Source organism: Leuciscus leuciscus, assembly GCF_965113295.1.
Source record: "Leuciscus leuciscus genome assembly, chromosome: 10".
NCBI classification, from domain to species: domain Eukaryota; kingdom Metazoa; phylum Chordata; class Actinopteri; order Cypriniformes; family Leuciscidae; genus Leuciscus; species Leuciscus leuciscus.
In genome coordinates, this window is record NC_138734.1 from 14,676,143 (window position 1) to 14,701,701 (window position 25,559).

The 25,559-nt window shown below is 40.9% G+C and overlaps 1 protein-coding gene across 5 annotated transcripts in view; it reads left to right on the forward strand.

The window, feature by feature from the left end:
• Nucleotides 1-21,283, forward strand: part of ppfibp2a (PPFIA binding protein 2a) — a 56,157-nt gene extending 34,874 nt beyond the window's left edge. For 3 of the 5 annotated variants that reach the window (XM_082182917.1, XM_082182916.1, XM_082182920.1), the window contains 18 exons: nt 1,594-1,705; nt 3,110-3,142; nt 9,193-9,254; nt 9,812-9,887; nt 10,235-10,329; nt 10,429-10,496; nt 10,583-10,625; nt 10,835-10,876; nt 11,140-11,269; nt 13,938-14,070; nt 14,173-14,292; nt 14,414-14,561; nt 14,947-15,058; nt 18,830-18,918; nt 19,023-19,145; nt 19,265-19,390; nt 20,352-20,540; nt 20,648-21,283. In XM_082182917.1, coding sequence (XP_082039043.1) covers nt 1,594-1,705; nt 3,110-3,142; nt 9,193-9,254; nt 9,812-9,887; nt 10,235-10,329; nt 10,429-10,496; nt 10,583-10,625; nt 10,835-10,876; nt 11,140-11,269; nt 13,938-14,070; nt 14,173-14,292; nt 14,414-14,561; nt 14,947-15,058; nt 18,830-18,918; nt 19,023-19,145; nt 19,265-19,390; nt 20,352-20,540; nt 20,648-20,851 — 1,905 coding nt within the window. In that variant the 3' untranslated portion in view covers nt 20,852-21,283. The remainder of the gene's footprint in view (nt 1-1,593; nt 1,706-3,109; nt 3,143-9,192; nt 9,255-9,811; nt 9,888-10,234; nt 10,330-10,428; nt 10,497-10,582; nt 10,626-10,834; nt 10,877-11,139; nt 11,270-13,937; nt 14,071-14,172; nt 14,293-14,413; nt 14,562-14,946; nt 15,059-18,829; nt 18,919-19,022; nt 19,146-19,264; nt 19,391-20,351; nt 20,541-20,647) is intronic. The other 2 variants (XM_082182919.1, XM_082182918.1) reach the window with 1 other exon arrangement.
• Nucleotides 21,284-25,559: the final 4,276 nt, after the last annotated feature.

Sequence of the window (25,559 nt, forward strand, 5' to 3'; positions counted from 1 at the left end):
CGGTAATCACCTTCGAGAGAATCTCTGCATGTTGTGCAGGTGATCTTCCCCTGTGCACTTCAGCACACAATAGCTTTTCCTCTGAAAGAGTAACACGAGTGTGTTTTTTGCGTCTTTTTCAAGATGTCATTCCACCCGTGCGTTTCTGGATGCAGTCGTTTCTTAGCCTCGGCTGACAATCACAATCACTGCCTTTCATGTCTGGGTTGTAAGCACGCTGAGGTAGTATTCGTGGATGAGTCATGTACCCACTGCGGGAAGATTTCCATCTCAATGCTGAGATTGAGACTCCATACCTCGTAAGAGGTGGTGTCCCCTCCGCTATCCTCTCTAATCTAGTTATTCTGCTCAGCAGAAGACTACTTTGGTTGATATGCAGGGTGATCTGAAGATCACAGTGGGGGCTTTCCCGCTGGGCTAATCCCCAGGCATACTCGGGTCGCTTCATGCCTTACATATTCCAGACGAGCTCAATCGTGTAGCCGACACGCTCTCATGACAGATCACACTCCTGGGAGAGTGGAGACTCCACCCCCAGGTGGGCCAGCTGATTTGGCGGCACTTTGGAGCTGCTCAGGTAGACCTGTTTGCCTCTCCGGACACATACCACTGCCAGTTATATTACTCCCTGACTGAGGAGACCCTCAGCACGGATGCAATGGCCCACAGCTAGCCCCGGGGCCTTTGCAAGTATGCATTGTGAGCCTATACGCACAGACCCTGTGCAAGGTCAGGGAGGACGTATTGGCCCACGCAGACCTGGTTCCCCAAAGTCAAGTCACGTTTATTTATATAGCGCTTTTTACAATACAGATTGTTTCAAAGCAGCTTTACAGAGATAACAGGAAAATAATGCAAAAAAGTTTGTTTCAAGATATAGCGTCTATATATATAGGTCGAAGCACTGCTACTTGGGTGGAGTGATTTGCTCGCAGCTCCTGAGAAGCCCCGTGGTGAGGCGCAGAGAGTTTGCTCAGAGTTGGAGTGAATCACTCCGCAGAAGTAGCAGTGCTTCGCCTTCTGAGAATATAGTTCCCAGTATGTATACGGTTAGAAGATGGCTGTGTCTCATGTGACCTTGTTATTTGTACACGCTGTGACTATACAAATCACAACATGTAAATAGGAGAATGTTGGCGTTATTTTGTCACTTATTGGGAGAAGTATGCTAGCTGGAGCCGTTTACCTCCAGTCTTTGTGCTAAGCTAGGCTAGCGGTGGGTGTGTCAGACAGAGTTATGGCACGCACGGAGATGAAAAGGGTGGACTTATCTAACTCTGGGGGATACGGTGAATAAGCTAAAGTCCCAAAAAGTCGACGTGTTCCTTTAATGTACTGATAGTTGTAAATGACACATGCAACATTGCGTTTCAGTAAATGATCTGTATTGTGAATGTGTTTTGTATATACAGTATATATTGTTACATCAAAATCCTTTATGAAAAAAGAAAAATCCTGCCTTCCATAATGGATATCCTTTCAGTACTCTCCTAAACATTTACTATGACATGTTAATCATGTAAACAATTTTAATGAATTCATTTGCACATTTTTAACAATATTATAATAACAGAATTCATTCTCCTCTCTCAGGCAGAGATCATGAGTTTACAGCAGCTGTTAAGCTGTAAGAACTCTGAAATAGAGAATCTACAGGCTCAGCTGCTCTCCAGCACTCCAGTGTCTGTGGACAGTGCAGACAGAGGTACTGCTTTCTCCCTCAGATCTCACTAAACACCTGTCCTGATGCAGTCAAGACTAATGTTAAGGGCAATTTAGCTCTTTACATTTTTCACAGCTGTCTAAAACCTCTGTGCATGTTAATTAGTGATAAACTTATGCAAATGTAAAGGTAAATGTAGACTGATATATTAGCTGATATTTGTCCATTTGAGATATTTGTCTCACAAGTGTGTACAATTGGCTAATTAACAGAAATAAAAGTTGTTCTAAATCAGATGTTTGTCTGACCAATGGCAGGCAGTAAGGGTTTACGGGGAAACCTGTTTTGCATGCAGTTTCAGCATCCAAATGTAGTTACTGTAATGTTTGAATAGCAGGATATAAGGTATGGCTGAAAAGCAGTATTTATAAAAGAGTAAACAAATAACCCAGATGACCTACTCTTCTGCCGAGCGTTGGCCTGATGTTGTAGGTCACATGACAATGACGGAAGTAGCATGTACAAATTCAAACTTTATAGAACAAACTTTGGTCACACTATATATTATGTGGCTCTTTAACTACTATGTACTTGCGTTACATTTTTTTAATGTACTTATTGTGTTCACGTTGTACTGTAAACACTTTTGATGCAATTAAGGTAGGATAAGGGTAAGGTTAGGGACAGGTTTAGTGGTAGGTTTAAGGGTGGGTTAAGAGGTAAGGGAATAGTCAACAGTGTAATTATAGATGTAATTACAGAAATTAATTGCATTCAGATATTTTAAAACTATAAGTACTATGGGTAACCCTTTATTTTGCAGTGTCCTTGTTACATTGTTACATGTACTTACCATAGTAATAACAGTAAATTAGGCATAATTGCATGCAACTAACCCTCAACCAAACCCTAATCCTACCCTAACCCTATAGTAAGTACATGTAGTTAATTAATATTACTCAATACATAAATAATTACATTGTAACAATGACACCTTAAAATAAAGTGTAACTGTACTATGTAAAAACATGTATGTACGCATTAAGTGGATTGTATCAAATTATTAATTTAAATGTTAGTACATAGTAATTCAAGACACCTAATATAAAGTGGGACCCAAACTTTATGTATGGTCAAGAAGTAAGGTCTTCATCAAATGCGGTACATAGCCTGAAAGTACACAATTTTGGGCACAGCTAGTCATTATTCTTTCAATTCCATTTGGTGTTGTTATAGTGGCACATAAATTACACCCTTAACCTTTATTTAATCTGCATTACACTGGCCATTGGCTGCCCTGCTCTTTAGATTTTGACCTTTAAAAAATACCTATCAGTCAATAACTAATAATAACAGCCAGTTTTAATAATTGCCATTTGTGTTTGCTGTGTGCTGTCATAGCTAACAAAAAATGTGTTTTTCTTACCACCATTCGCTCACCATTAGAGGAGGTATACAGAAGGAGACTCAATACCAAACGTAAGCTTGCTTTCTATTACACAACCTCACACAAAATGCTAGAAAGATAAATGCAGAATTCATCTGTGCACATACAGCTAATTTCTGGATTTGATTGTGTGAGTTCTCACTTGTCTTATTGTTTTATGTGACCCTAAACTCATGGCTGTGTGAGTGTCTTGTAAGCTGGTGACTCTAAAACAAAGTCGTAACCATTTATTGCTCCACTTACAGCTTTCCTTGGAAAAGTTTAAGACTTGTTATTCCTGTTTTCCATGTCTGTAAACTTTAATTATTTTCAGGGTAGTAGATTTTCAACATTTTAGATCATCTTGCATGTCGTATCGGTTACATATGGTAACCCTCGTTCCCTGAGGGAGGGAACGGAGACGCCACGTCGAGACCGACTAATAGGAATCTCGCTAGAGAGGCCAATCTACTTCGAGTGAAACTAAAACAAGCCAATACACATTGGCCTGCAATCATTTGCATCAGCTGTGCAGCCTCGCAGCGTGGGTATAATAAGCAGCTGGTGTGATTGCACTTCAGTTTTTTGCTGAGGAGCCAAGCCTGGAAAGCTGGTTGCCCCGGCGGGCAGCAGCAGATGTGGCAACGGGACGTGGCGTCTCCGTTCCCTCCCTCAGGGAACGAGGGTTACTATATGTAACCGAGACGTTCCCTTACGGTCGGTCAGTCGACGCCACGTCGAGACCGACAAATAGGAATCCCTACTAAAGGGCCACAGCTGCTGCACCCCATCCAGCGCCCTGTGTAAGCCTCCACACCTTCTTGCCTGGACGGACGATAGGAGAGGGCTTACACCGAGTGTATCTGTCACTGTTGGAAAACAGTGGTGGAAAAACAGCCTTTTTCCACCTTAGAAACATTGCTAAGCTACGTAATATGCTATCAGTTTCTGATGCAGAAAAGTTAGTTCATGCATTCATGACCTCGAGACTGGATAATGCTTTATTAGCTGGTTGTCCTGCATCCTCAATAAACAAGCTACAGTTAGTCCAAAATGCCGCCGCTAGAGTTCTTACGAGATCAAGAAAATATGATCATATAACACCGATTTTATCATCACTGCATTGGTTACCTATAAAGTTCCGTATTAATTACAAGGTATTGCTACTGACTTATAAAGCCCTAAACGGCTTAGCTCCAGTCTATTTAACGGATCTTCTATCTCCCTATAATCCATCGCGCTCTTTAAGATCACTAAATTCAAGGCTTTTGGTCATACCTAGGATATTCAGAACCACCAAAGGAGGGAGAGCATTTTCACATTTGGCTCCAAAACTCTGGAATAGTCTTCCTGATACTGTTCGTTGCTCAGACTCGCTCTCCCAGTTTAAAACTAGATTAAAGTCGCATCTCTTCAGCCAGGCATTCATATAATCCCACAGTTCAAACTACAATCCGGCCTCTAGCTCATTAATGCCAGAGGAGAACTGGCCCCCGACTGAGCCTGGGTTCTCCCAAGGTTTTTTTTCTCCATTAGGTCACCTGATGGAGTTTTAGGACACCATTAGGTCACTTGATGGAGTTTTTCGGTTCCTTGCCACTGTTGCCTTTGGCTTGCTCAGTTGGGGATATTTTGGGGATATTTAATTTAATTTTATCAATCAATAAATTCCTATTGAAACAAACTTTGTTGTATTATTTAAATTTAATACTGTGAAGCTGCTTTGATACAATCTGTATTGTGAAAAGCGCTATACAAATAAACTTGACTTGACTTGACTTGACTGTTGTTCCGTGATAACCCATACAGTGAGATTATTGGATATCACTGGGAAAGCGTGCCCGATCTGAGGGAGGGGAACGCTGCGGGAGCCACATTCTTAAAGAGAGTTATGTGGGAATACACATATGGACTAACCCGAGGGTTGTACTGCATGTGAATAGAGGGTGACTTAGCCCAAGGGAAAGACACAGGCTTCCATTTAGGAGCAGCCATGGAGAATATACAGACATGGGATCCCCGTAGGTTCACACATATAGGACCCTGCCTAGACCCGGTTCTCAAGGATTCATCGGATAAAGGCCTGGCACCGGACGCTCCGCCATGTCCTGGCCAAGGGTGTTGGAGGACTCAACAGGTTTGACTCTGGGGCAATAAGGATGCAGAGTAGGGTGCAGCAAGCCAACAGAGCCGGTACTCACAGAGCTTCTACCCGTTTAGGGTGAGAACATGGGAGGACATGGGCTCTACACGTAGGCTATTGTATCTAGCGAACGTTAGGTGTCGCCCAGCCCACAGCTCTACAGATATCTGTTAGCGAGGAGCCACGTGCCAGCGCCTAGGAGGATGCAATGCCTCTTGTGGAGTGTGCATGCAACCTGAGTGAGCACGGCAAGCCTTGAGCTTGGTAAGCCAAGGCGATGGCATCCACTATCCAGTGGGCCATCCTCTGCTTGGAGACAGCCTTTCCCTTCTGCTGGCCTCCGTAATAGACAAAGAGCTGGTCTGAGGTCCGGACACTTTGAGTTCTGTCCACGTACATACGCAGAGCGCGAACGGGACAGAGCAAAGCCAGGGCTGGGTCTGCCTCCTCCAGGTGCAGCGCTTGCAGGTTCACTACCTGATCTCTAAAGGGAGTGGTAGGAACCATGGGTACATAGCCAGGCCGGGGTCTCAGTACAACATGGTTGTCACCCGGCCCGAACTCTAGGCACGATTCTTCAACCGAAAATGCTTGCAGGTCCCCTACCCTCTTGATCGAGGCCTGGTCAATCAGCAGCAAAGTCTTCAAGGAGAGAAGATTTAAGTCTGCTGACTGCAAAGGCTCAAAGGGAGCATCCTGAAGTGCTCGAAGCACCAGAGAAAGGTCCCAAGAGGGTATGGAGGGGGGACGAGGAGGATTTAATCGTCTCGCCCCCCCTAAGGAACCTGACAACCAGGTTGTGCTCTCCAACTGTTTTGCCATCTATGTGGTCATGATATGCTGAAATAGCGGCAGCATGTACTGAGGGAGGGAGACAGCCTTCACTCCAACCCTTGCTGCAAGAAGGAAAGCACTGACCCTATCAAACATCTTCGGGGGTCCTCTCTGTGAGAGGAACACCATTCGACGAACAGGTTCCACTTCAAGGTGTACGCACATCTCGTAGACGGCGCTCGCGCAGAAGTGATGGTGTTAAGTACCTCTGGGGGTAAGTCACCTAGAACCTCTGTGTCCTGTCCAGGGACCAGACATGGAGTTTCCAGAGGTCTGGATGCGGGTGCCATAGGGTGCCCCGTCTCTGAGTCAGAAGATCCTTCCTCAGAGGAATGGGCCATGGAGGGACTGTCACGAGGAGCATGGGTTCTGGGAACCAAGTCCGGGTGGGCCAATAGGGAGCCACCAGAAGGACCTGCTCCTCGTCCTCCCTGACTTTGCACAGGGTCTGTGCAAGTAGGCTCACTGGGGGAAATGCATATCTGCGGAGGCCCCGGGGCCAGCTGTGTGCCAGTGCGTCCGTGCCGAGTGTTCCCTCGGTCAGGGAGTAAAACAGCTGGCAGTAGGAGGTCTCTGAGGAGGCAAACAGGTCTACCTGAGCCTCCCCGAACTCTCTCCAAATCAGCTGAACCACCTGGGGGTGGAGTCGCCATTCTCCCGGGAGCACAGCTCATGACAGCTCGTCAGCCACACAGTTGAGCACACCGGGGACATACATGGCTCGAAGCGATCTCAGATGCTTCTGACTCCAGAGGAGGAGATGGCGGGCGAGTTGCGACCTGATGCAGGAGGCGGCTTGGTTGCATTCTCGAATTGCACACTGCTGCCTGCTGGCGATAGAAGAGGCGGATGAGAGTGGTGAGGATTCTCTCCCCACACTGCTCTCCGGGCCCTCTTCGGACCCAGAGATGGAAGAAACTGCTATTTTATTGAAAATTTGGGTACCGCTGGTTTTGAAGTCAGCGGCGGAACAAAAACAAAAGGAAAATGACGATTTTCCACCCGGCCCTCTTCCGGGGAATGGAGCGATGCGGTCATTGTCTCCTGGAGAGCAGTCCCTTCCATCTCTGGGTCACCCGTCCTAGGGCCGCTTGCTTCTGGCTTTGCCGCCCTTCTTGGCGGGGGCCTGGACGGGCGGGGCGGCCTGCCTGCGACTGGCTCCACGGCGCCGGTTAGATGGATGCTGCTGCTGCGGCGCGGGAGCAGGGGCAGACGCAGGAGGCCGCCCCCGGCAACGAGCAGACTGAGGGACCGCAAGCGGTGGGGTGGAGGCAGCAGCTGGCCGCCGCGGCAGGATGTGTCTGATGGCCTCAGTCTGCTTTTGTACAGCCGAGAACTGCTGGGTGAAGTTCTCGACCGCGTCGCCGAAGAGGCCGGTCTGGTACACGGGGGACTTAAGGAACCGGAGCTTGTTGGTCTCCCTCATGTCGGCCAGACACAGCCAGAAATGGCGTTCCTGGACCACCAAGGTGGACATCGCATGACCCACCGACCACGCGGTCACCTTCGTCGCATGAAGCGCGAGGTCCGTCGCGATATGAAGTTCCTGGAGAACTTGGGGATCATGACCACCCTCGTGCAGGACCTTCAGTGCCTTGGCCTGATGGACCTGCAGCAACGCCATGGCGTGCACGGCAGAGGCAGCTTCCCCACAGGCCTTGTAAGCCTTGCCAGTTAAATCCAACGAGTACTTACAGGCCCGGGAAGGAAGTTCTCCGCGCCAAGTGGAGTTAGGGCACAGCTGCATAGCAACAGCCCCCCGCCATCAAGGGTGGTGAGGGAGGAGGAGCCACCGGAACGGTTTCTGGCAGTAAAAGGTGCCGTCCACATCACCGTAAGCTCCTCATGCACTTTCCCGGAACAAAGGCACTGGAGTGGGTTGCTGAGAACCAGCGCGCGCCACCCCCGAGATACCAATCGTCCAACCTCGAGGGTTCGGGACACGGTTCCACACGAGCCCGATCCCGTTGGTGAGCCCGACCCTCTGATGCAGCGATCGACATCTGGTCATCGCGGGGAGCACCAAAGGAGACAACCAGTACACACCTCGAGGGTGGTCCGGCGTTCTCCAATGGCGGCTCAACTGGCTGCGGAGCGTGAGAGGGGTGAGGGCTCCTAGGGGGTTGGTTCCCCGAAGGAGGTTCCCTGAAGGCTCACCGTAATCCTCAGGTCTCCCATGTCACTGCCCAAAGCAACCCTCTGAGGGGGATTGGATCGAGGCAGAGGCACGGGGACTCCGCTCCTTTGCAGGAACGAGAGTCTCGACCTTAGCTCCGCGATGGTCATCTTCCCACAATGGGTACATGACTCACCCACAAAAGCTGCCTCAGCGTGTTCAATGCCCAGACACACACGAGGCAGCGATTGTGACCATCCCGTGATCCCAGGTAACGACCGCATCCAGAAACACACAGATAGAATGTCATCTTTAAAAAGACGTGTTCTATCTGTGTAAGCTATTTTAGGGACTGCACTCACTGGTGCTGAAGCACGCAGGGGAACGGCCACCGCGAACACAAACAGGAATTTGCACCTGTCTGTGCACTGTCTCTCTGTTGCTGGTCTTACCAGCCATGAAAACGGCCGTTGAGCGCTCTCAGGCACACCTTACCAGCTGTGATAACAGCTTTTTGCTTTTGCTCAATTTGACAAAACGTGAGCGAGAGAAAGAGAGAGAGAGAGAGAGAGAGAGAGAGAGAGAGAGAGAGAGAGAGAGAGAGAGAGAGAAAAGACCGCTCGCTGCTGTGCTGTCACGCCCGCACCGAAGATGGAGAGGTCCAGAAAGACTTGTAAAGTCACTCTGTAATAAGTAGAGAGCATCGAAGTGCTTTACTCCGAAGCAAAAAGCTGAAGTGCAATCACACCAGCTGCTTATTATACCCGCGCTGCGAGGCTGCACAGCTGATGCAAATGATTGCACACCAATGTGTATTGACTTGTTTTAGTTTCACTCGAAGTAGATTGGCCTCTCTAGCAAGATCCCTATTTGTCGGTCTCGACGTGGCATCGACTGACCGACTGAAAGGGAACTTACAAATATAGCATTGCGCAGGACTGTACCATATTTTACTGTTATTGCATTGTTTTAAAATGTTTGTCTCTTTCATTGTTTTTCTCTGTCAACAGATCAGGAGCTACAAAGGTTAAAGACAGGAATGGAGTCACTTATTACTGCCAATAATGAAAAGGTATATAGAGTTGTTGTTTTTTTTAATCATTTTTTATTTGAAATTTTGAAATGTTCAAAGAAAAAAAACACAAAACAGTTTTTATTTATTTATTATTATTACTTTTTATTATTTAAACACTATTTTAAATAGTAAATATTTAAACACTAAAGTTCATAACTGTTATGGCCACTAACAGAAATTCCAAAATATAGCTCACTTTGTCAACACACTTTCCTCACCATCTCACCATGTTCACAGGGTGAGCAAGACTCAGTTTGAGCACACTGGGTCCTTTGTTCGTCACACTGCCCTGTGTTTATGGACTTAAGTGTGTAGAATGTCTGTGAAACTGAAGCCAGAACCAGCTCCCCCAGACGTACCAAATACTTGGACTTACAGGATACCTGTGGCAGAAACTGCCTTGTGTGCCATTTGAACTCAAAATGTATAATTAAATTTCGGCTCGTCACAGGCTTTATACCCTCAGTAATGTGATGCTTAGAAGTTTTTTTATTTTTTTATTTACTAAATATGTTTTTTATGGGTTATTAATATATTGTTCAAATTTGTTCCAGGATCGTCGAATAGAAGAGCTCTCTCTCCTCCTCAGCCAGTTTAGAGAGATGAATGAAATCATTACTTTAGTTCAAGGTAAATTCTTCAGACATGTTCTGCCTTGTTTTATCAGACAGTTAGAGGTCATACCCACCAAAATAATTTTGAGATAGATTTTCCAGAAAATATTTATAAGACAAAAATGGCATTGCATAATTAAAGTGATAGAAAATCTGCATAACAGAGTTTTACTGATTAGATCATTTTTCTGTCAAAATCAAGTGACATTTCGCTGACAAGATTTGAACAAATCATTAAATGAAGAATGATTTGTTTGTAAGTTGGACATGGCAATGAGATTAAAAGTGTACCATACACATAGTGAGTCAAGATAATATCAGGAGTTGAACAAACTTATGACATATTATTGATATCTTCCATAGGACCTGGAGACAAATCAGTACAGAACAGCAGCAAAGTTGAAAAGCAGAATGGGACTGTAAAGATGAAGACTTTAACACATACAGCTCACACTGAGGTGTGTGTGTAGGTTAATGAGTATTGGTGGCTGTTGACTCTGTGATACATCACCTCCTGAACAGGTTCTGACTTTTTTTTTTCTTTGCCTCTGGTAAAGTTGACCTTCAGTAGCTCATCTCCTCTACTGCTGTCTCCATTTTCTTCTCAGAAAGATCCAAACTCCAGGTAAATGAGTCTGTGCATCCAAATATTCTCATTTCATACAGAAAAAAAATGACATGTCACATATAAATAATGTTGCTTTCACATAGGTCCATCAGTATGGAGGACTTTAAAGGCAGCTCAGCACAAAAGGTTTGACCAAAGAATCACTTTAAATTATTAACAGTTGTTTGCTGTTGACACAGATTTATTTTTGTTTGGGTTTTGTGTGTGTGTGTGTGTGTGTGTGTGTGTGTGTGTGTGTGTGTGTGTGTGTGTGTGTGTGTGTGTGTGTGTGTGTGTGTGTGTGTGTGTGATGTTGACATGCCAAAGTTTCTAATGATTCACTCTTATTTTTTTAGGCTGTGGATGGGAAACTGGTAGAGCCTGTTTTATCAGAGGAGGTATAGAGTTATTAATCTATCATCATTATTATCATCATTATACCACTGCCAATGTAACATGGGCAAAATTTCAGTTATACAGTCTTAATTCATTTATATATTAATAATACATAAACTAATTAAGACAGTATTACTGAAATTATGGCCATTTTACATTGGCAGTGGTATAATGCTTCTTTCATGATATGGGTTCTGAAGATGGTTTTATTCTGCCTGCAGCAGACAGTATTAACCTTCACTTCACTTCTTAACCATTTTTATAGACTCGACCAGCTGATAAAAGACATCAGACACTCCCAGCAGTTTTGAGTCACCCAGAGAATAGAGACAGTGAGACGAGTGACACATCCGACCAGAGGACTCCAGAGGACAAAAATGAAGACATCAACCTTAGTATGAGACACTTTAAAAGTACTGCTAATGTAAAAAAGTAACTGCTAATGCTTATATGCCTAGGGGGATTTATCATGCAATAACTTAGTACTTAGTACTTTCCTGTTGAAGATGACAGTGATTATCAGATAAGTTAAGTCCATATGACTGACATGTAAAGTGACCATCCCGTTTATTAACTTTTTACCCAACGTATCAGAGCAGGTATATACATACACAAACCTTAATATTTATAATATAATTTAATATTTTTGTGTATGTGTGTGTTTGATCATGTCTTGACGCCAATTTTAGGTATAGCTGCCCTCTCGTTTTTGGTAAAGTACTTTTTTGTGACTCAAATGTACTGTATATTTCTAGCCTCTCCTCCACCCCTATTCTGGAGCAAAACCACTTCTACCATCCTTAAAGCCCTGTGCCTTTGATGGGCTGTAATGAAAGGGTCTCTACCAGAGGCCAGAGCAACTATCATATGGGCCCCACCTGTTCAGGACCCACCCTGCGACTGAAGCTTGACTGAAGGCAAATCACTGCCAGATGCCCAAACATGTTTTGACAGGCAGGAAGACTGGAAACTGGCCCATGTAAACCTGCTCAGTTAGTCTCTCCTGCTCCATTAGCACAGCTGCTTTCATTTCATTTATACAAATCTCTAACTGAAGAAAAAAAATCTTGACTATAATGTTCTTTAGATGAAAGCCTAGCAGGCAGTACTTAAATTAAACATTTAAAATATTATATTATTACACTGTTCGAAAAGAAAAACAATAACACTAAAACATCACAGACAGGGCTTAATTAAGCCAGGATTTGGCCTTAGTTTAATTAGGATATTTAAGTAGCTTTTATAAATGTGCAAAAAAAAAAAAAAAAACTACTGCTGGTGAGCATCTTGGGTCAAAACAATGACACTGGTATACTTTAAAGTCCCCCTGTAGTCAATCATTTTATCTCTTAAAACTCATCTTTGATCACAAAAATGACATTTAAATATTTTCCAGTGAAAAATGTTTTATTCTTATTCTTATTTAATTTTATTAAAAAAAAGTATTCATTCCTTAAAATAGCTTCAATGTAACTCTACACCATTGCTTCATTTTGTATACACGGAACCATGAATAGGCAAATTAGCCCGCCTCCACTCACTCACTCACACAAGCTCAGAGATCCACTTGGTCGGTCAACTTTACTGAGGTAAATCCTCGACAATGGTATCGCTCTTTACAACATTGGACACACAACGGTAATTAATATGATTAGCCTTTATCAAACAGCTAGTAATGTGTTGCTAATGTTACACAAACCATGTTCCCGTTGCCGTTCGCCATCTCAGTCTGCCTTCTAAAAATCAGTATCCTTAGAAGCACTTTGAACAACTTAGAACATCAGTGGAGAAAGGCATATTGTTCATCATAACATCGTAATATACATTATAATTCACCCGCTATATTGTTAAATACTTACGATTATTCATATCAACAGAAAAATATACCAGGATAACCTGGCTTCTCTTGAGACTAAACAAAATAATTTTACAAAAACACAAGATCAACATTTCTGCTCTTCCCCCTGAATATTTTCCCCTATTTATTTGCATTGTAGGTCTATTTTTGTGATTTTTTTTATTAATTTTTTTATTCTGAGGGACAAGTCAAAATAATATGTGGTAAACAACAACATGCCATTTGTAATAAGGGTAAATTTAGAGTTGAGGGAGAGCTGGATCCAAGTGCAGATGATGATTTATAAGAAAATACAAAACAACACAAACCAACTAAAACTCAGAAACTAAGACCCTAAAACAAAGAAAATCAGAATAAGAATTATATTGGCAGAATAATATTGTTGAACATTTCTAGAAGATCTTATGAGGCTGTGTTTATCTGATATGTTGACTTCCTCATGATAATTACTTAACCTTTAAATACATGAATGTTTCGCCAATCATTATTACATTTTCGGGTCAAAAGCATATTTTATTACCTTTTGGAGCTAGGAATGGTTCCGTTTGAGTATATGTTTTATGCCATTATCACTGTCCTCATCAGATCTCGTTTACCAGTAGCCTACTTTCAGCATCTGGCACATATTTGCGATCTGAAACAATATGATATACATTAAAAATATCATTTTCATCTTCAAAATCTATATTTTGATTGCTGACCGCTTCTTCACCTGATCCACCATCAGGTGACAGTGACACTAATATTTGATTGTGTTCAGTACTTGCTCTGCAGTAAATCGATGAGGTTTTTGCTGATGATACTTCCCATTCTTTTGTTTTCTGCCTGCCATAACTATTAGAGAAACGTCACTTTATCATTGTGTATCAGACATTGCCACCTAGTGGAATAAAGGTGACTTGCACTGTTACACACCTCGAGTCGTTAGCGATCCTATACAATTTGTACACTTTTTTTTTTTTTTTTTTTTTACATTGTGTACAATGAATTTATTGAGGAATACTAAGAAGGTTGATGTCTAACTTTAAAAAAATGAATGAGGAGAAGGGTTGTGAATGACGTCCCAGGTCACTAAAGACCTGAGATATGAGTTTAAGGGTTAATAGCACCAAAATAGCATTATGTTGCTGCTTTATTGTTATTGCCACCCAGCAAATAAGTACAATTATTTATTTAGTTATTTATTTCAATTTTGTCCCCCTCAGGAATTACAGAGAAAATGAAGGACACAACCACATCTGATCTTTCTTCAGTGTGTTGTAGAGCCGACTCTGGCCAGCAGACTCCTGTGTTACAGGAAAACATAAAAAATACTAGCATTCGCAAACTTTGGGGAAAGTAAGTTGAACCAGGAGCAATTGTAGCACACCAAATATAAAGAAATCTGAGACAAAAAATCTGAGATCATCCATGCATCTGAGAATATGTGTTTGTATTGAGGATGAAGAGGACAGGTGTTCCGTCAGATGACTTGGAGCCCACTCAGTTCAGGAGAGGAGGCTTCAGGGCTACAGCTGGGCCACGGCTAACACGGACTCCTGATTCTGGACACTCATCTCGGTAAAGTTCCCTTAAAAGGCAGGCCAGAGCTGCTATAGACATTGGAGGGACATGATCTCCTTTACATAACAGACACTGAACTGTTATTGCTCTTATCATGTTATTATCTTGTCTTCATCAGTTCCCACATACCCTTCTCTAAGTGGTCGACAGAGCAGGTGTGTGGTTGGCTGGAAGACTGTGGTTTGGGTCAGTATGTCAGTTTGGCCCGTCAGTGGGTTGATAGTGGACAAACCCTCCTCTCTGCCACCCCACAGGAGCTTGAGAAGGTTTATTTGTATGCTATTATTATTATTATTATTATTATTATTATTATTATTATTGTGTATAATTTTATATTGAGGTATGGTTATTTAGCTGTTGAGATCTATGTAGGCATGTCACTGTGGATTATATTAGTAACAGTAATATGCAGATGTTGTTGTTGAATGTTTGCAAGCAAGTGACAATTAACAAATTTCAAATGCTCCCAATATTATCTGCAAAGCAGTCATAACAAAAATGTCAACAACTTGATGGAACATGATGTAAAATAACCAACCACAGTTTGTTTCTTACATCACAATAAATTATATTATCAACCACAAAGATAGACTGGTGTACAAGACTCAGTGAAACAACAGTCATGATGACTCTTTTGCTCTTTTTAAACAGGAGATTTGTATTAAACATCCTCTGCACAGAAAGAAGCTGCAACTCGCTCTAAGAGCTTTTAGTAACAAGACAATGGAGAAATCTTCACAACTGGATCACATCTGGGTTACACGTATGTACTAATATTAATAAATTAGCTAGATTTGTACAAATACTTTAAAGCAACACTATGTAACTTTTCAACCTTCATAATATATTTCCAAGATCCTTGTGATGGTACATCGACTTACAATAGGTTGAATGGCACGTCTGCCATAGCCTGACAGGGTCTGTATCGCTTTTACTGGCACTATGTAACTTCGGGGTTCGGGTAGTAACCAGAGCACAAAAAGAACTACAAAATTCGACTGCTTTACGGCATACGTCACTTCCCCCACCACTTCGTCAAATTTGGACGTGAGAGGCCAACCAGCGTTTGTTTTCGGCTTTCGTGCGTATGTTTTTGTCATGGGGGTTGTTTACACCTGGCCACTTCATGCGTTTTCTCAGATCGGATAGCTATCCGATCGTGAAAAGTCCAGGTTTAAATGCCCTCCGAAACGCATTTGAGACGGATTTGAATCCGATCCCTCAAACCACTTCAGGAGGAGATCTGAGACGCATTCCAGACGAAACTGGACAAGTGTAAATGCATATGGTTTTTGAAACCACATATGTAAATTGTACTCATTCCAAAAATGCTAAAAAAAAAACTAAAAAAAAAACGTGTGAGAGCGTTGTATAGGCTATATGTTAGATCCAGATATGACGACGCGCTGGAACACGCATCACCGCAGATGAGCAACTGCATCAAGCCAATGTGCAAACTATCGCAAATCAAAGTGAAAGTAAGTCGCAGACGCAACACACAATCTTCATCATTAAAAGTAAAGAAACGAAATGATCTTACCAGGGCTGTTACTGCTCTCTCTTATTGCGGCCTTTGATTTAGAAATTTTAGCTGATGATCTATAAAATGCAGCTCATATCTGTTGCTTTCGGTGACGTGCACTCCATTAAATCTGCATATAGCGCGAGAATTGAAGATCGAATTTAAATCCGTTTAGCAAAAATACATTTATGTGACCAGGTGTAAATGGAATCGTTTTGATAAATCAGATAGCTATGCCTCACGAATTAGTTTGCCAGCTGAACTCAGGTGTTGTGAGGTGTATTTATCACGTAGACCTGAGGGATATCAGACAACGCCGTTTGATGTTGATTCCTGCGATTATCATGAGAACAGCTTTCAATATCTCACATAATTATCAGGACATAAATAAGCCTAACGTAGAGGTTGTAAATAGTGTAAACGAGCACAATTTGCAAACTATTATGATAAATTGCAATAATCATGTCTAATGACATCATAACGGCCAATGTTATGAAATAATGCGACGTACATTTAACTTAATTGATGTTATCTGGCATTTTGTAATGTTTACATTCCAATAAAAACAACACACATTAAATTATACAGTAGGCCTAGACTATAGGGACGTCCCGCGTGACGTCACGCCATTTGGAGCAGCCATCTTGACGGAATAGAAAATGCTAAACCGCTGGTGATAATACAGCTCGTCGCGAAATATTCACCTATTTACCAACCTTTGCGGTGATGATTGAAAAATCCTTCCCCACTGGCGTCCAAATCAAAGAGTTGCTGACCCATCCGGACTCGTGATACCCATAGCCTGCTAAGCTTTTGTATGCTTTTAATGAAGCTCCGGTGTAGCGTGATGGGAAGTGAATGGTAGCTGTAAATGTCACCAAACTCAATGTCAGGAAGTTTTTCTACACATTTAATGCCTGTAAAAATAACTCGTGGTGCTTCATATGGATCTATGATTCCTAATTATTTTATCTTCCTCTTGTATATTTCTTTTTATGATGACATGACGTGAAGAGTTAGCTGACGGCCGCTGCACTAATAATAGATAGTGGCCAGTGACCGCGACGCTGAAGTGTGTGAGAACAAATTAATAACATCAGTGCGAACCACGAACATTTATTTATTTGGATTACATTTATAAATATTACATTTTAATCATTCTGTGTCAGTTATTTTAATCATTTTTCAATATCAGTCTTTTCACTATTTACATGTTTATGCCCAAAATGCTATAATATTCAAAGTAGTTGACTGTCGTTCTCCTCTACCCTGTGTACATTATTGATTAAATAGCCTAATGTTAGCCTATTTAAAATCGTTACAGGCACCTCGCGAGCATTTATTCATTCAACTATTTTAAAAGACTGGAATGAACACCAGCACACTGAATATCCATTTTAATGTGCCTGAATTCACTTGTTGCAATGAAAACTTAGTTTTTAGTGTTTCATTTAGAAAAAATTATGTCGAATTTTACAGCACAAGCAATCTTTTTTATAGTCAATTTAATAAAAAAATTTAACAACAGGTATGAAATGTCAAAAAAAAAAAAAAAAACTTAATGGGAAAGCGAGCATAGGACTGCTGCAGCTTAGTGGATAAATATATTTAGCCTATTTATTATTAAGATTGCACAGTTGGAAAGAAAATATATTAATAGGAACATTTCAGCAGGCTCAAGATAATTAATTCAGTGACCATTATTCATTATTTTAATCAATTCGCAGCCATAAAACGTGATAATCCGCATTCTCATGTATGTGCGCTTGTGCAATAGTATTCCGTCAAAATGGCTGACACGCGGCTAGGGGTCACGTGACTGGGAGATCCCTATAGACTATTTACTTGTGATTTAGCTGCAATCATGTAACAACGTTATAAATAATATATTTACGACAGTGCAAGTATTCCACAGCGACTCTAGGGGTCGCTGTTTGACAAAAACATAATTTCTACTTAGTGTGGCTTTAAGAACATGATTAAAATGATTAAGAAATGGTAAATGTCATTTTTAAATAAATTGGGGACGTTGTTAGGCATGAGTAGTGATTATTATTTGGCATGTGTCAAAAATGATTGATGGCCCTATAATTAATGATGATTGATGGGTTGACCTCTTGACCTTGCCACGTCCCCTGCCCTAGCGATTACCTTGACCTGACCTTGACCTAGCGATGACCTTGACCTCTCCATGCCGGTTTCGCCTTTGACCTTGTGTGTAATTGGAATAATTGGATAATTGAATAATAGGAATAATTGGATAATATGTCTATGACTTTGTGAGTATAAGGCATCCATTGATTAATATTTTAACTTTGATACGATATAATGGAAATTATAATTATTTTTTGAGCTCTGATATCAGGTTGTGTGCCACATGCAAGCATCAGCATCAGCTCCCCTCCCACCCTCCGCATTCCATCTCAGGGGGATTGCTGGGCATTGTGGAAGTGAGAAAAAGGTTTTCTAATAATGATGTATATTAACTACATTCTGTTCTTTAAAATTATATAACATATATATAATTTTTTCTAAATTTACTGAAACACAGGGCCCCGATTATTTTTGTTTTAGATAAACAAAAAAATAAAACTAGAAAAAAAAGTTTGTTGAGACAAACCTTAAGTTGGCTTGAGAAAGCCGGACCAGAGAGTTTGAAGAAGTTTAAAGTAGCAAAGTTTGATAGATAGATAGATTAGTTAGAAATAAAGACTAGTTAGAAAGAAAAAGATTAGTTAGAAAGAAAAAGAAAGTTAGATAGATAGATAGATAGATAGATAGATTAGTTTCAAATAAATAAATAAACATTAGTTAGAAAGAAAGATTAGTTAGAAAGAAAGAACGATTAGTAAAAAAAGAAAGGAATATTAGTTAGAAAGAAAGAAAGAAAGAAAGAAAGAAAGAAAGAAAGAAAGAAAGAAAAAAGAAAGAAAGAAGTTTCGTGAGTTTTCTGTATGCCAGTTTAAATAAGTCCATTCTGCCTATGTGTTTCCACTTCCTAATTTTCTGTAGGTTGGCTTGATGACATTGGTTTACCACAGTACAAAGATCAGTTCTACGAAAGCAAGGTTGATGGCCGCATGCTACAGTATCTAACAGTGGTAAGACCAAACGTTCCCTCTATCCCTCTGTCAAAAATGCCATGGAACAGTGCTTTTCCAGATGCACATATTTTAACTGAAACTGATGTTATTTTTTTTCTCAGAACGATCTCTTGTTCCTGAAAGTCACCAGTCAACTCCATCATCTGAGCATTAAATGTGCCATCCATGTCCTGCACGTCAACAAGTTTAACCCAAACTGCTTGAGACGCAGGCCAGGGGATGAGGTAAGACAAATCGCAGATTAAACATGCATGCAAGCATGGATAGAGTCAAAGCTTCAGTTAATTATTTGTGCTCTAACACTGAAAGAGTGTGTTTGTTTGTTTGTTTTTTATACATACAGAATAAGACATCTCCCTCTGAGGTGGTGCAGTGGTCTAACCATCGAGTGATGGAGTGGTTGAGGTCAGTGGATTTGGCTGAATATGCTCCAAACCTAAGAGGCAGCGGCGTTCATGGAGGCCTAATTGTGAGTTTGCACTGGCTGCTAAAGCACTACTGCTAATGATGCTTAAATATGCCAGTACATGAGATAGGCCATATGCATCATATGGATAGCAGAATTGTCCTTCCCAGTAAATAAGAGACTGATAAACTTGGCTCAACCATGATTGTATATATATATATATATATATATATATATATATATATATATATATATATATATGACAGCTCAAAATCTGCATTAAAATACAACAATTTGAGGGTAGTTTTCAACTGAATAGAAAATGGTTTTCCCTCAAAGATGTGTATTCAAATCTCAGGATGATTTTGTAAAACCTTATTCTTATAAGTATGAATCTAAACTCCAGGGCAGAAAAACAACAAAAAACCTTAGTCACTGTTTTAATTTACTGACCCATAGACATCAAGAAATGATTTTGAGACAAAGAACATCTGACTGTACATGAATGTGAGAAATGACTGGTCACAGATCAGGCATTAGAATGAGTATGGTTACTTTCATGTTGTTGCATTACTGTTGAGTCCATATCGTAAAAGTCTGTTTGCAAAGCCTGCGCCGAAATTGCGACTGATTTACAAAAGAATTCACAGTCAAATGTACCTAATACAAATAAATAATGCTCAACTGAGACATTCACATTATTGAAAATAAATAACCACATCCCTAGCATTAGGATCTTTTGGAAGGTAACATTATTTTTAGTCCTGTGATTCTGTATCACTCTTCTCTTCTGCAGAGGCATTCTTTCAAATATCTATGACGTCATAAATCAGCACATTCCAAAACGAATCATTTTCAGACCTTGGTTTCAATAAAATCTCTTTTTGGACTAACAAGGAAGTATTCAGTTCTGAAACTTACAGGATATTCTTATAGCATGATGACCTCTTATATATGAAAAGCTCAAGGACAGTTTGAATTCTCAATTCATGACCCCTTTAAGTTGTCTGATTCTGCTTATTAGATCCTAGAGCCTCGCTTTTACTCTGAGACCATGGCCATGCTGCTCAACATCCCTCCTCAGAAGACCCTCCTCAGACGTCACCTCACCACCAACTTCAGCACACTGGTGGGGCTCCAGGCCCAACAAGAGAAGCAGGAGTTTGCCAACGCCAGTGGGCACACACCCCTAAACACCACTGCCAAAGTCAGGGTATGATATTACAAACACAATAATTTAAGTCATCCATTATAAGCAATGTATATGCAGTTGTAAGTTAATCATGTTCATGTTTTTTGACATACATTTTTCTGCCTTAGCCAAAGAAGCTTGGCTTCACTCACTTCAGACAACTGAGAAAACTCAGGATGGATGAATCTGCAGATTACATCTGCCCCATGGAAACAGGAACCCCACCAGTCCTTAGTGGGACTCCAAAGCGGCCGTACGCAAGCTTTAGGGGCATCAGCCCTATCCTGGCCAGAGATTCAGACAGACTTGAGCAAGTTGGGTCAAAGAGCTGATTCACTGCTTCTTCAATTCAACCAATCTTAGCCAAACAATGCTGCGCTTACTGCCACTAACACTATCAAATGCCAGCACTGCAGTAACTCCACCCTGCTGCTTGAATCTCAGCATTAACAAGTAGGAGAAGCCCATAATTTATAATTCAGTGTATCATCTGGATATCTAGGAAAAGACTGACCATGGACTCTGAAAAAAATAAAATAAAAATAAAAATATCAGAAATTATTATTATTTGTCTTGTCTAGGTAGTTCAAATGCTGAAATATCACATTGAAGGCTTAATTTGAGTTTCTTGATTTTATACCTTTAACAAATAATTTATACCTATCCCTGGCCCAATTTTTTTTTCTATATATAGTTTTTTTTTCAGTGTGCTGAAAACTTCTGCTGATTTGTCCACATAAATGAGTTTTGAAATGCCCAATGAACAGTTCAACTGTTTCTTTCTTTCTTCTCCCTCTCTCTCTCTCTCTCTCTCTCTCTCTTCCATTGAAAACACTGTAGTAAAACACTTATGCAAATTGAAATTATGAATTATAAGATACTGTTCCATCTTTAATGAGTTGTGCAATATTAACATTATGTATGTTTCCCTGGAATCTTGAATAGGGAACAATACATGTACGCTGTGTCAGTAGATGATGCCATAGGAACACGCCTCAGGTGTGACGATTGTTTGAAGCATGTTCAGAAGCTAGGGATGGGTCTATACCACTCTTTTTAATGCCTGATACAAATATCACAATCTTGAGTATTTGCCGATACTGATGCCAATCTGATACCAGTACTGTTTTCTCTTGATCCGTTTAGAATATCTACACCTCACTAATTATACAATGCTTCATTAAATACTAAACGCCAATTCAGAAATAATAAATACATAACATCAATTGCTCAAAGATTGTATTTAAAATTAAGAAATACATACCTGACACAGGACACACAGTGGCGTGTGAGTGTTATTAAGACACTCACACAGCACTGCATGGGGGCTTCTGGCTACAGAATGTTCCCAAATGGCTGCTCTACCACTTTTCCTTAAATACCCAGACCAGAAAAAAAGGGTTGTACATTTTTACTACACAAACACCGGGTTTCGGGGGAGAGGAGAGGATTCTCAGAGATCCTGAAGAGACACCACCCAAAAAGGAGAACAGAATTCTCCTACGTTTTTAATCTTTCTCATAATACCAGTGATTGCAGTGAAATTGAGACCATTTTACCTATCGCATTTATAGACATTTAAAATTATACCAAACATGAAAGGGAAAAAAAACAAAAGATTCACAGGATACATATAACTTTCAGTTACTTGAATCAGAGGTAAAGGAAGGGAGTAGGGAGATGCCCAAACTTATCTTCTCGCCCATCTATGCAAGGGGGTGTCCTGTGCTCTTTCTTTGAGATCTTCTCTCCAGGGGTGCGTTTTATTGTTTTATTGCAGGGTCTTTTGATCTTAGCTTTTGTCTTAGCAGGAAAACCACGTATTAAAGAGAAAACAGACTAATATGGTGAAAACTACTAAACATGCTCACAGCAATGTATGTGAATGTATTGGCAGTAGCAAGACTCGGGACTTGTTCTGCAGCACTGTAGCAGATGTATTCCGCCAGGGCCATGCCAATCTCTATTCTGCCCTACAAAGGCAAAACGCCGTAACATCATGTTTGGTCAAAAATGAGTTAGTGTCATTTTTGTGGTATTTGAAACCTCCTTTATCATGTGAATAAATATCGTGAGTCAATTTGATTGTTTTAACGAGAAAATAAAGGGCCATGACAACCGTAACTTCCAAAACCATACGAGAAACCACAGCAGAACACCGTAACAGTTGTTACGGCTCTTTGCCTTTGTTCCAGCACGCTGAAGTTGAGTTACGGTGTTCTGACTTTGTTTAGCCTGGCATCAAGAGAGATGTTACGGTGCCGCTGTGATGTTACTGTACTCTGGCTTTGTCATACTGTCAAATGTGGCGCTCTTTAATTGTCACCAAACCACGTAACATACACACAACACATCTTTGGCCAGACTAACTGCTCCAAGTATGCAATCAGAAACAAAGCAAGGTGAACAAGCCATACTTAGATGGTATGCAAGCTAATAGGTTGTCATAAATGTTGTTATTTTTGTTCAGGGCGATGGTTCAGATCTGTCAATATCAGTGACAGCCCGGAGCTAGCTAAATTTAATCTGTGTCACGTAAGTTAGCGCTAACGTTGACACTCGCCTCACATCAGACGCCGAAACCCAATTATTAAATACACAGGCATCCTACCTTTCCATGCAATCCGATATAATCCATGGAAGATGCATAATCCATAATCCATAGCAATGCACGTCATCTGCTGTATCCACAACAATCCATACGTGTTTGAGCCATATTTCCTTCTTGCAGGTGTTCATGTCAGATCGTACACAAATCCATATAGCACTAAGCTAGTTATCGCTAACGTCCGTACAAAGTAGGCTAACCTAAATGGTAAAAGTAATTCCAACTTTTTTTCGGTTGACTCTGTCTATATTATCTCAGAAATAAAAAGCAGTAATCCAAGTCGTGTTCGTTGACTGTGCATCTTGAGCAGTTTGGTGGCCCTTAAGTTAACCCTTTAACTGTCACCGTCATTTTAATTCAACCTCTAATAAACGCATAAAAAGAGTGCATATGTGCGTTATAGCTGGCAGCCGCATCACGAATCGAGAATCCATAATATTTTTGTTTATATATATTTTTTTTTAAATCTGACTTTTTTTTTTTAGATAATTTAATTGGTGTTATTTTTTTTAACTCTTGGTATAAAAACAAACTGAGCTTTCTACCAATCTTTTTGCTATTGTTTATTGCTATTTCAAAATAAAGGCCTAAACACGCCTAATGAATATGAAATATTCTTGTTGCAAATTGATAAATTACTGCTCCTCTGTAATTTATAAAAAAACAAAAAACATTTGTATTCAATTATAATTAAATTATCTTTATTGTGAAAATATTTCTTGCATTTATTCATACTGTACATACTGTACTGCAAAGTAACTTATCTGTTTACGTTTTACTTATCTGTATCTGTCATACTGTTTAACGTTGTTAGTGTTGCCGCACTATCCTGATCATTATAGCACTAAATAGGAACAACCAAAGGTCTTCTATATAATTTAAAACACATACCATGATGACTAGACCTTGGTTAGGTGTTCTTATAATGGATGTAAGTATGGGGGACAGCAAGCAAATATTGATTATATGTCAGTTACTGCCTTTTGCCTTTGCATGACTCCTTATTTTTGGCATATGATACAAAGGCAGAGTACAGTAACAGCCAAACAAGGGTCAAAGGTCAAGTTTGAGCTCAAGATTTTTTGCATACAAACATTTCTTCATTATAGCAACTAGTTGTCAAATTTTGGGAGTCCTACCTATAATACTTTTGTCTGGACAAAACAGAAACTTTAAAGTCATTTTTCTCAGTTTCACACTCTAGCGAGTTAAGGTCTTTTGCCTTTGCAGGGCAGTATTAACATACCAATCTCCCAAGAGTTGTCATGACAGAACTAAAATAATATTAGCACTGATTACTTTTTATTAAAAAATGAATACAATTGTACTTTTTAAACTATTATCTAAACGTTTGTAAATATTATGTTCACAATAGTGTAGGTTCCCCACTGGTAGGCAGCACTCTGATGAAAATTGACAGATGGCCAATCCGTCCATCTGTCCACACTGCCAGATAGACAGATTGGCCAAGTGGTGGTTTAAGCAGTTCTCTTGTCCATATCCTTCAGGATGTATGCCAACAAAACCACCATGGTATGCAGCTTTGCACCATCCTGACTTGCAGCCAAATAGGACTTGCTGATCAGGACTGACATCATCCTGCAGGACTTGGATGGCAAAGTAATCTGCAACTTCAATATGGTGAGAGATGTGTATGCGTTGGAGGCAAATTATGACCAGCCATAAAGCACTCATCCAATTTGGACTGCTTTCCAGCTGGGCTGCACCTGGCCAGTCTAGATTTAGTCTACCTACAGCATGTGAAACTACCTTAGCGAGCTCTTTAAAAGCAAGACATTTCAGTGTCTCCTGACCACTAGGGGGGATAGCATCGGACAAACCACAGCATAACTCAGATTTTGATGTGGTGGTGGTAGAAAGAGTGTTCTCAAACCCAAAAGAGGCCACACCGTTTGCTTCCGCAGTGAGACATAGCTCATCACAAGCTTTGACAACCTCAGAAACAGAGTGACAGACCATAACCAATCTTTAATCTTTCCTCAAAAAGAAGGTGAGCCGAGAGAAAAACACTTCAACTCGAAATGCGAAATGTGTATGGCTCACACTGTGGGCAGATCTAGGAAATTATTTATAGGGTGGCATGAGGACTGTGAGGGGTAGCAACACCAAATCAAACAAGCATTCAATCATCTACCGGTATACTCAATCTATACTATATAATCTATACTACATATACTGTATACTAAACATAATATAGCCACAAGCGGCAATCATCAGGGTCTAAGCACCAATGGCCTAGGAGAATGATTAGCGACCCAGAAAGTGTTTTTACAGAAAAGTCCAACTTGAATCTTCACTGAAATTTAGGGTTTAATGTAACAGTTTACAGCGACCCACAAGTGTCAAAAAAGGCAAATGACTTTTAGAAGAAATCCAAGTTTGTCCGACTGTGTCCTGCAGTGCTACAAACC